This window comes from Chiloscyllium punctatum, chromosome 6, assembly GCF_047496795.1.
Source record: "Chiloscyllium punctatum isolate Juve2018m chromosome 6, sChiPun1.3, whole genome shotgun sequence".
NCBI classification, from domain to species: domain Eukaryota; kingdom Metazoa; phylum Chordata; class Chondrichthyes; order Orectolobiformes; family Hemiscylliidae; genus Chiloscyllium; species Chiloscyllium punctatum.
In genome coordinates, this window is record NC_092744.1 from 33,602,169 (window position 1) to 33,614,377 (window position 12,209).

At 40.9% G+C, this 12,209-nt stretch overlaps 1 protein-coding gene across 1 annotated transcript in view; it reads right to left on the reverse strand.

The window, feature by feature from the left end:
• LOC140478647 (uncharacterized) overlaps positions 1 to 2,660 on the reverse strand; it is a 106,305-nt gene extending 103,645 nt beyond the window's left edge. The window contains exon 1 of the mRNA XM_072571863.1: positions 2,654 to 2,660. Coding sequence (XP_072427964.1) covers positions 2,654 to 2,660 — 7 coding nt within the window. The remainder of the gene's footprint in view (positions 1 to 2,653) is intronic.
• Between the last annotated feature and the right edge of the window lie 9,549 nt (positions 2,661 to 12,209).

A 12,209-nucleotide genomic window follows, 5' to 3' on the forward strand; every position in this document is an offset into this window, starting at 1 on the left:
CATATCCATCCAGCAGGTTGTTTTGTTCTGTTCCTATGAGGTACTAATCAGTGGTTCAGTTCTCTCAGAGACTTTTCCTGCTTGCTTCAATTGCAACATTCATGTTCACTAACTCTTAAATTTAGCCCATCTACACACAAACGACAATTTGACATTAAAATACATCGACTGCGATTCTGTTTATTAGGATGAGCCTGTATTTGGTTAAACATTTTGCATGGCCATTGTTTTCCACTTTCAATCACTAACTTATAAAACCACCTTAGCCAGAACATGGATTGATGTCATTGAATCTATTCAAGGCATTAAAAAATGCAACCAGTTGAACAGGGTGCGAACAGAGGGATCGAAACTGCATGTGAGCAATAAGCAGGGCTAAATAAGGAATAGGAATTAGCATGGGCTTGCTGGGCTAAAGGGCCTGGTGCTGTGTTATTTTGTATTGTATATCGCTTATAATGTGACACTCTGGCCGTCAATGTGTTTGAGCTAATCTGAGTTTATTCCTGATCTCAGCAGGGCTTAAAGATTATTCAGTGATATGGCATTTATATGTATTTTAGTGTCATTTAGTTTTGGATTTGGGTTTAGAATTTGAATTATGGGTTTCTGTTTGTGTAAAGGGGATCAATGATTATCTTGTAATTATTTTAGTTGCCATGATGGTTTCTTATAAAAGGCAGTGTGAAAGAAAGACTTCCTGTAACTGTGGGTTTCTGTTGACTTCATGAAAATTTTACAAGTGGACAAAGTGAACTGTAATATATTAGGGTCTAATTTAGAAGGTCAGGGATATTTTAGTTCATTTGATCATGGGAGAATTAATAACATGCAATTTTTTTATGAAGTTGTGTAGAATCATAGTTGAAAATGGAAGTGTAAAGCAGTTTTCCAGAGAAGGGTAAAAATAATAGAATTTTTAAAAATATGCTGTCTCAATGTACAGGGTTTGATAAAGTTTCCAGACCAGAAGTTGTAGTGTTCGGCTTAAAAATGATACCTCCAAACCAGACTATTAATGGTCGATAGCTAAGAGTTAATTCAACATGAAAATGAGCAATTGAAGCAAAGTGGAAGATGCACAAAGTATAGCCCTGGTGTAAAGTTGCATAACCTTGATTGGCTGTGGCAACCATTCATTTATATGGTTAACACATGGTCACCTGGAGATCGTTTTCAACGATATGCATAGTATAATGTCTGAAAAAGTACTACAAGATGGCGATACAGCTCGTAACCAGAATAGCACTAATATCAGGGACTTTGTCTCACTTGGATTTCCCCATCAGACTGAGTATGTGAGATCGAGTTCATGAACCTTCAACAGTGCAATGCAGAACTTGACTGAGAAAGCCGAGCTAGTATAACTGTTGTTGAATAAAAGGTAATCAGTCAGTTCTGTCCTACATCTGCTGGTTCTGGAATGTAAATCATTACAAACTATCTGTAGTCTAGATCTGTTATCTATAATAACATTTCATTATCACTATAAGTAAAGGATAAGCATAAAGTTAAAACTGTGAATAGAAGAAAATGTCCATACGTTGTAGGAGAGAGAGAATGGCTGTAATTATATGAACCAATTGATGAAACAAAATTATATGGCAAAACTCACTTCCTCTTTCCTTAGAATGTTGAACTGTCTGTGTTGTATTCTGTTTAGGGCAGGAGTCCTTGGTAAATGGTAAATTTCAAAATCTTTATAATTGAATTATTGTCTTTGAAATGTCTTCTTTTCTGGCCAAAATGAGTTTGCAAATATCATTATAATGCCTGAGTGAATCTTTAATTCTAGATAATGAAACATCTTAAATGTTTGTTGATATGAACTGATGCTATTTAAAAAAGGTGAAAAATTGGACTTTTGGAATAGTAATTCTCTTTGAACAAAATTAGCCAACGGCAAAAAATCAAAACGTGCCAGACAGAAGTCTGTTATAGAGAGCAGGTAGGATTGGGAATATGCAAGTCAAGGCAGCTAACCTCAAGAATGTAGCTGGCTGTGTTTGCTGAGCTGTTACATCCTGTGTAGTGAGGCAAAGCAAGTGTGTAATGTCAGCCAGGAGCCAGAAATGACGAATAAAGGTTGAAGACCCTTCGGCACATTTAAAGGAAAGATTAACAAGTCATTTTCCCCAAGTGATGTTAAAGAATCTCTCTGTGAAAAATTGTATTCTCAGAGAGCTCTCATGACAATTACAATGAAAGCATTACTTATGTTCAATGAAAAAATCAGTGTTAAAACAAGGAGTAGGCCGAAAGCATTATAGGTTCAAAACTTTTAAATGTTATTTCTTTGAAAAGTTTAACAAGTTTTAAACTGCTATTGAAAGGTGTTGTAGAAAAATAATGGCTTAACCTGCTCTCAAAACATAGATAAGCCTTTTTGAAAGACATCCAATTTGAAATCCAAATTTGGAATGAGAAATTTCTTTTTGAAGGTTGTCTTAAAATAAAGAACTTGAAAGGTTTTCTTTAAGACAATAGACTTTCAAAATTCCAGGTTTGAAATTATCAGAAGATTTATGACAGTGTTTTTAAAACTGATTATGTGAAACTACAACCTGAGGTCACATGGTGACTTGGGCCCTGCCCTTTCTGACATCAGCAGAGTAAGCTCATTCTCCTGACAGTTTTCGATCTTCTCACGCACCTTCCATGTGCTGAGATGTATTGTCTGGATGTTATTACTACACTGGGCTTCTTCCAGAACTACAGTGGATTTTGTCCTATTTTTGAACAGGTTTCAGAAACACAGTGAGGGAGCTGGAAATCTTGCAAAGACAAATTCTTTGAAAACAGGAGAACTTGGAATTGATTACAATCATTGGAATCTCCAATACAAAAGTTTAAAACCACCAAGGACAAGAAAGTAAGGATTCCAAATGCTGGAGATCAGAGTTGAGAGTGTGGTGCTGGAAAAGCACAGCAGGTCAGGGAGCATTCGAGGAGCTTATGCCCCAAACGTCGATTTCCTGCTCCTCGGATGCTGCCTGACCTGCTGTGCTTTTCCAGCACTACACTGTCAATTTCAAAACCACCAAGCATGGATGTAATTGTTTCTGAAATTGAGATTGATAAAATTACTTGATACAGCTTGTTAGTTCTAGCACACAAAGGGAAACTCAATTAAATTGTAAAGGGCAAATAAATTTAAATCTTTAAATTTTAATTTAAAACATGAACCAATGGCAACAGTCTAAGTGGTTTACATTTGTGACACAATAAAATGGAGTAGATTGTTTGGGAAAAAATTGATTGACTACTAATGAAAAAAACTGAAAGAACTGCAGATGCTGGAAATCAGAAACAAAAACAGAAAAACTGGAAAAGCTCAGCAGGTCTGGCAGGGTCTGCAGAGAGAAATCAGAGTTAACGTTTTGGGTTGAGGGACCCTTTATCAGAAATCACTGCCTTTGCCTGGCCTTAAAAAGATGATTAAAAGCCACAAATTGACTTTGTGCCCCAACTGGTCCAGTGACATTGGTGATTTAGCTTGCTCAACATTGATAGGAGCCTTACACTGGGGATCTGAAGCCACGACCTATTTCAGGTGATGGGCTCTTTTGTTCAGAAGATATGGCTATCCAGGATATGTGCTGGACCCTAGTTGCTATTTTAGTTTCAGAACCTGCAGTACATGGGCTCCAATTAGTTCCTCAGTCAATAGAACTGAGAGGTCTGACAAAAGCTGTGGAAAGGTCTTGCTTGTAAAAGAATTAAGAATTAAAGGGTACAGATTTAAAGTAAAACAAAGATCTGCAAATGCTGAAGACCTGAAACATAAACAGAAACCCAACAGGTCTGGTAGGATCTGTAGGGAGAAAGCAGAGTTAATGTTTCGAGTCCAGTGACTCATCAACTTGGCCTGTTATTCATTATCTCTCTTTAGTTATCTGTCCCTTTCAAGTCTCTCACTCTGGGCTCTGTTTCCACCCATCAGCTCACATCTGCTGTAGGTAAAGTGGGGAAGCTTGGGAAAGGGAGGGCAAGGTTCATTTCATGTTAGGCTCGTGAGAGGAACAGACAGGAGATTCTATGATCACGAGCAAGATTCCCAGATGGTGTGTTGCCTCCTGGTGCTAGGGTCAGAAACAGGAAAGGAACAGTCACTTTATTGGGAGTTTTCTACAGGTCCTCCAACAGCAATAGAGACACAGAGGAATAGATTGGGAGGCAGATTTTGGAAATGTGTAGAAGTAACAGGCTTGCTGTATTTGGTGACTTCAACTTCCCTAATATTGATTGGAGCCTACTTAATTCAAATTAGTTGGATGGAGCAGTTTTTGAAAGGTGTGTCCAGAAAGGGTTCCTGATGCAATATGTCGATAGGCCGACTAGAGGGGAGGCCATATTTGGATTTGGTGCTTGGCAACAAACCATACCAGTTGTCAGATTACTCGGTGGGCAAGCATTTGGGTGATAGTGACCACAACTCCATGACCTTTACTATACTTATGGAGAGGGATAGGAGTAGATGATATGATAAAGTATTTAGCTGGGGGAGGGGAAATTACAATACTTTTAGGCAGGAACTGGGGCGCCTAAATTGGGAACAGATGTTCTCAGGGAAATGCACAACAGAAATATGGAGGTTGTTTCGGAAACATCGGATAGTGCTGAACAGGTTTGTCCCACTAAGGCAGGGAAGGGATGGTAGATTGAAAGAACGTTGAGTGACAAGTGATGTGGAACATCTAGTCAAGAGGAAGAAGGAAGCTTACTTAAGATTGAGGAGGTGAGGAATAGACAGGGCTCTAGAGGGTTACAAGTAGCCAGGAAATAACTAAAGAATGGACTCAGGAGACCTAGAAGGGGACATGAAAAAGCTTTAGTGGGTAGGATTAAGAAAAACCCTAAGACATTCTACACTTACGTGAGGAACAAGAGGATGGCCAAGGTGAGGGTAAGGCTGGTCAGGGATGGTGGAGGGATTGCGCCTGGAGTCAGAGGAAGTAGGGGAGATCCTTAATGAATACTTTGCTTCAGTATTCATTACTGAGGGGGACCTTGAGAATAGCATGAAACAGACTGATATGCCTATCTTAGACTGATGTTAGGAAGGATGATGTGCTGAAAATCTTGAAAAACATTAGATAAATCCCCTGGGCCAAGGTTATTACAAGAGGTGAGGAAAGAGATTGCTGCACCTTTGTGTCCTCACTGTCTACCGGAGTAGTGGCAGATGTTTGGTGGGTGGCAAATGTTATTCCCTTGTTCAAGAAATGGAATAGAGATAATCCTAGGAATTAGAGACCAGTCAGTCTTAGGTCTTAGGTAGTGGGCAAAGTATTGGAGATGATTCTGAGAGACAGGATTTATGATTACTTGGAAAACCATAGTTTGATTAGAGATAGTCAACATGACTATCAAGGTTTGTGAGGATCAGGCCATACCTCACAAGCCTTATTGAATTATTTGAGGATGTGATAAAACACATTGATGAAGGTAGAGCAGTCAGTGTGGTGTACATGGACTTTAGCAAGGTACCCCATGATAGGCTCATTCAGAAAGTAAGGAGGCAGGGGATATAGGGAAATCTGGCGGTTTGGATACAGAATTAACTGGCCCATAGAAGACAGAGGGTGGTGGTACCTGAAAGGTATTCAGCCTGGAGTTCAGTGACCAGTGGTATTCCACAGGAATCTGTTTGAGACCTCCGCTGTTTGTGATTTTTATAAATGACTTGGATGATGAAGTGGAAAGGGGGTTAGTAAGTTTACCAATGACTCTAAGGTTGGTGGAGTGGTAGGTAGTGTGGAGGGCTGTTGTGGGTTGCAATGAGACATTGACAGGATGCAAAGCTGGGCTGATAAGCGGCAGATGGAGTTCAACCTGAAAAAGTTTGAAGTCATTCACTTTGGAAGGTCAAATTTGAATGTAGAATACAAGGTTAAAGGCAGGATTATTGGCAGTATGGAGAAACAGCGGGATCTTGGGGTCCATGTCCATAGATCCCTCAAAGTTGTCCCCCACATTGATAGCTGAAAATGTGTTGCTGGAAAAGCGCAGCAGGTCAGTCAGCATCCAAGGAGCTCTGATCTCCAGTATCTGCAGTCCTCACTTTCCCCACGTTGATAGGGTTGTTAAGAAGGTGCATAGAGTGTTGGCTTTCATTAGCAGGGGGATTCAGTTGAAGAACCACGAGGTTACGCTGCAGTGCTATAGAGTGCTAGTTTGACCACATTTAGAATATTGTATTCAGTTCTGGTTGCCTCTTTATAGGAAAGATGTGGAAGCTTTAGAGCGGTGCAGAGGAGATTTACCAGGATGCTGCCTGGACTGGAGGGCATGTCTTATGAAGAAAGGTTGAGGGAGCTAGGGCTTTTCTCATTGGAGTGAAGAAGGATAAGAGGTGGCTTGATAGAGGTGTACAAGATGATGAGAGGCATAGATAGAGTGGATAACCAGGGACTTTTCCTAGGTTGAAAATGGTTGTCACGAGGGTAAATAATTTTATGGTGCCTGGAGGAAGGTTTAGGGGAGATGACAGAGATACATTCTTTACACAGAGAGTGGTGGGTGTGTGGAATATGCTGCCAGCAGTGGTAATAGAGTCAGATACATTAGGGACATTTGAGTGGCTCTTGGATAGTCACATCGAAGTTAGTACAATGAAGGGTTTGTAGGTTAGTCTGATCTTAGAGTAGGATAAAAAGCCGGCACAACATCGATGGCTGAAGGGCCTGTGCTGTGCTGTACTATTATGTGTTCTGTGTTAAAATATAAGTACATTAAAATGAAATTGTTTAAGTATAACAAATGCATTACACTTGTTATTTCCTCAATAGATAACGGCTGCACAGTTCAAAGAGCCCTTCAGTGCTAGACATCATTTGGAATCAGTTAACTTTTAGTCAATTGTTGAGATTAGATTAGATTCCCTATAATGTTGAAACAGGCCCTTCGGCCCAACAAGTCCACACCAACCCTCCGAAGAGCAACCCACCCAGACCTATTCCCCAACATTTACCCCTGACCAATGCACTTAACACTCCGGGCAATTTAGCACATCCAGTTCACCTGACCTGCAAATCTTTTTTGGATTGGGAGGAAACCAGAGCACCCAGGGGAAACCCACATAGACACGGGGAGAATGTGCAAACTCCACACAGACAGGTGGGAATCGAACCCAGGACCCTGGTGCTGTGAGGCTGCAGTGCGAACCACTGAGCCATCGTGCTGTCCTTTAAAGGTTCAGAGTGATACATGCCAAACACAGCGAGTTCAGTTTAGGATATCCAGTTAGGATAGACAGCTTGGGCCAAATTGCCTATTTGTGTGCAGTGTGACTTCTTTCTTATTCTTTGAAACTTGATTAGATTACTTACTTACAGTGTGGAAACAGGCCCTTCGGCCCAACAAGTCCACACCGACTCTCCGAAGAGCAACCCACCCAGACCCATTCCCCTACATTTACCCCTTCACCTAACACTCCGGGCAATTTAGCATGGCCAATTCACCTAATCTGCACATTTTTTTGAACTGTGGGAGGAAAGCGGAGCACCTGGAGGAAACCCACCCAGACACGGGGAGAATATTCAAACTCCACACAGACAGTTGTCCGAGGCAGGAACTGAACCCTGGTCTCTGGCGCTATGAGGCAGCCGTGCTAACCACTGTGCCACCGTGCTGGAGTCAAGGAGTCAATTATGCAATAAGGAGAGATGATATCTTGGAAGGGTACTCAAACAAAACTTTGTGGGAAGAACTTAAGAATGTTTAAGGGGTAGCGACTTTAATGGGAGCGTATTATAGGCCCCCAAAGAGTCAGTGGGAAACAGAGGGACAAATACGTAGTCAGTTCACAAACACATGTAAGAGTAGTAATCGGGTAATTATACTAGGGGATTTCAACGTTACCAGCATAAACTGGGATAGGCTTAATGTTAAGGGCTTAGAGGGGGTGTATTTCTTGAAATGTATCTGAGGAGTTTTTTGTATCAATATATAGAAGGTCCATCAAGAGACAGCACAGTGCTGTATCTGGTTCTGGGGAAGGAAGTCGTGCCAGTGTTTGATGTGGCACTGGGGGAACATTTTAACATTTAACATTTAAACATGAAAATAAATAATTTAACTTTTAGGAGGATATGCTTTTCCTGACACTGTCTGTGTACTACACAATTGTTCATTTGTCTGTTGTTCAATTATTATCTGGTACCATGCACTCAATTTTTAAAATTTGATGTCACAAGTAATGTCTAAGGAAGTGGGTGTTTAATTAAGATATAGATGTTTTTCCAAGTATCCAGAAGTTAATAAATCAATTTTACTCAAACAAGTTTTTTTCAGTAAATGGTCAATAACCCCCAAATATTTTCCCTTTGCCATCTGCAATTGCTTGATTCACCATGTAACTCCTTCACATTTCCCAATCCAATTGCATTTTTTTAAATTGGAGAAATATTCACCAGCAGGAGGTTTAATGTCAATGCTGAGCTACATTTAAAAATGCGGTGAACTCATACCAGTAATATTAGGGTGATGGTAATTGTAATTACCATTACAAAACTACTGTTAAGCATTCTGCTCTCAGGGCATCTGTCAAGGAATCCTTAATTGATTGGGAGAAGTTTTTATGATCTCATTCACAGGGTGTGGGTAACATTTGCCAGATAGTATTTATTGCATATCTCTAATTGCCCAAAGGGCAGTTGAGTCAACCAGATTTCTGTGGGTTTGCAGTCATATGTAAACCAGAGCAGGTAAGGATGGTAGTTTTCTTCCCTAAATAACATTAGTGCACCAGATATCAGCAATGATTCAAGGTCATCATTCGATTCTTAATTGCAGATTTTTATTGAATCCAAATTCCACTATCTGTCATGGTCCCCAGAACATTAACCTGGCTCTCTGGATTAACAGTATCACTGTAAGACCACTAGGCCACCACTTCCGAAAGGTAGTAAAATGTCAAACCTATATCACAATATTCTTCTGTGGGATAACATTAAAAATAATTAAACTGAAATATGTAATCCTTTCTGCTTCATCTTTATTTTATTCAGGCAGAATAAGATTGCAAGTCCAAGGAACAGTTGATTTTATAAAATGAGTACAGTCAGGGCAGGCAGGGACAAGGTAGGACTAATAAATTAAACTGCATTTATTTCAATGCAAGGGGCCTAACAGGGAAGACAGATGAACTCAGGGTATAGTTAGGAACATGGGACTGGGATATCATAGTATTTACAGAAACATGGCTCAGGTATGGGCAGGACTGGCAGCTTAATGTTCCAGGATACAAATGCTACAGGAAGGATAGAAAGGGAGGCAAGAGAGAAGGGGGAATGGTATTTTTGATAAGGGATAGTATTACAGCTGTGCTGAGGGAGGATATTCCCGGAAATACATCCAGGGAAGTTATTTGGATGTAACTGAGAAATAAGAAAGGGATGATCACCTTATTGGGATTGTATTATAGACCCCCTAATAGAGGGAAATTGAGAAACAAACTTGTAAGAAGATCTCAGCTATCTGTAAGAATAATAGGGTATTTATGGTAGGGGATTTTAACTTTCCAAACATTGACTGGGACTGCCATAGTGTTAAAGGTTTTGATGGAGAGGAATTTCTTAAGTGTGTACAAGACAATTTTCCGATTCAGTATGTGGATGTACCTACTAGAGAAGGTGCAAAACTTGACCTACTCTTGGGAAATAAGGCAGGGCAGGTGACTGAGGTGTCAGTGGAGGAGCACTTTGGGGCCAGCGAACATAATTGTATTTGTTTTAAAATAGTGATGGAAAAGGATAGACCAGATCTAAAAGTGGAAGTTCTAAATTGGAGAAAGGCCAACTTTGATGGTATTACACAAGAACTTTCGAAAGCTGATTGGAGGCAGATGTTCGCAGGTAAAGGGACGGCTGGAAAGTGGGAAGCCTTCAGAAATGAGATAACAAGAATCCAGAGAAAGTATATTCCTGTCAGGGTGAAGGGGAAGGCTGGTAACTATAGGGAATGCTGATGACTAAAGAAATTGAGGGTTTGGTTAAGAAAAAGAAGGAAACATATGTCAGGTATAGACAGGATAGATCAAGTGAATCCTTAGAAGAGTATAAAGAAAGTAGGAGTGTACTTAAGAGGGAAATCAGGAGGGAAAAACGGGGACATGAGATAGCTTTGGCAAATAGGATTAAGGAGACTCCAAAGGGTTTTTACAAATATATTAAGGACAAAAGGGTAACTAGGGAGAGAATAGGGCCCCTCAAAGATCAGCAAGACGGCCTTTGTGTGGAGCCACAGAAAATAGAGGAGATACTAAATGAATACTTTCCATCAGTATTTCCTGTGGAAAAGGATATGGAAGATATAGACTGTAGGGAAATAGATGGTGATATCTTGCAAAATGTCCAGATTACAGAGGAGGAACTGCTGGATGTCTTGAAACGGTTAAAGGTGGATAAATCCCCAGAACCTGATCAGGTGTACCATAGAACTCTATGGTAAGCTAGAGAAGTGACTGCTGGACCTCTTGCTGAAATATTTGTATCATCGATAGTCACAGGTGAGGTGCTGGAAGACTGGAGGTTGGCAAACGTGGTGCCACTGTATAAGAAGGGTGGTAAAGACAAGCCAGGGAGCTATAGACCGGTGAGCCTGACCTCAGTGGTGGGCAAGTTGTTGGAGGGAATCCTGAGGGACAGGATGTACATGTATTTGGAAAGGCAAGGACTAATTTGGGATAGTCAACATGGCTTTGTGCATGGGAAATCATGTCTCACAAACTTGATTGAGTCTTTTGAAGAAGTAACAAAGAAGATTGATGAGGGCAGAGCAGTAGATGTGATCTATATGGACTTCAGTAAGGCGTTCGACAAGGTTCCCCATGGGAGACTGATTAGCAAGGTTAGATCTCATGGAATACAGCCATTTGGATACAAAACTGGTTCAAGGGTAGAAGACAGAGGGTGGTGGTGGAGGGTTGTTTTCCAAACTAGAAGCATGTGACCTGTGGAGTACCACAAGGATCGGTGCTGGGCCCTCTACTTTTTGTCATTCACATAAATGATTTGGATACGAGCATAACAGGTACAGTTAGTAAGTTTGCAGATGACACCAAACTTGGAGGTGTAGTGGACAGCGAAGAGGGTTACAACAGATTACAACAGGATCTGGACCAGATGGGCCAATGGGCTGAAAAGTGGCAGATGGAGTTTAATTCAGATAAATGCGAGGTGCTGCATTTTGGGAAAGCAGATCTTAGCAGGACTTGTACACTTAATAGTAAGGTCCTAGGGAGTGTTGCTGAATAAAGAGACCTTGGAGTGCAGGTTCATAGCTCCTTGAAAATGGAGTCACAGGTAGATAGGATAGTGAAGAAGGCGTTTGGTATGCTTTCCTTTATTGGTCAGAGTATTGAGTACAGGCATTGCGAGGTCATGTTGCGGCTGTACAGGACATTGGTTAGGCTACTGTTGGAATATTGCGTGCAATTCTGGTCTCCTTCCTATCGGAAAGATGTTGTGAAACTTGAAAGGGTTCAGAAAAGATTTACAAGGATGTTGCCAGGTTTGGAGGATTTGAACGATAGGGAGATGTTGAATAGGATGGGGCTGTTTTCCCTGGAGCGTCGGAGGCTGAGGGGTGACCTTATAGATGTTTACAAAATTATGAGGGGCATGGCTAGGATCAATAGACAAAGTCTTTTCCCTGGGGTCGGGGAGTCCAGAACTAGAGGTCATTGGTTTAGGGTGAGAGTGGAAAGATATAAAAGAGACGTAAGGGGCAACCTTTTCACGCACAGGGTGGTACATGTATGGAATGAGCTGCCAGAGGATGTGGTGGAGGCTGGTACAATTGCAACATTTAAGAGGCATTTGGATCGGTATATGAATAGGAAGGGTTTGGAGGGATATGGGCCGGGTGCTGGCAGGTGGGACTGGATTGGGTTGGGATATCTAATCAGCGTGGACAGGTTGGACCGAAGGGTCTGTTTCCATGCTGTACATCTCTATGACTCTATGACTGGGGCAGAGGATGACGTACAAATAGACAAAAATGTTTAAATTGTATTATTGCTTGATAATATGAATAAAACTGCACCAGTTATTTGAGATGCATTATGACCTTGTTGTTATGCAGTGTTCTGCCTCTTCCAGGTGAACACTCTAACCAAATGCAGAAGGAGTTGAAAAAACACATGCCATTACAGTTACTCATAGGTCTCCTCTTTTAGTTGCAGAAGACGGTATAAAGCACTTGTG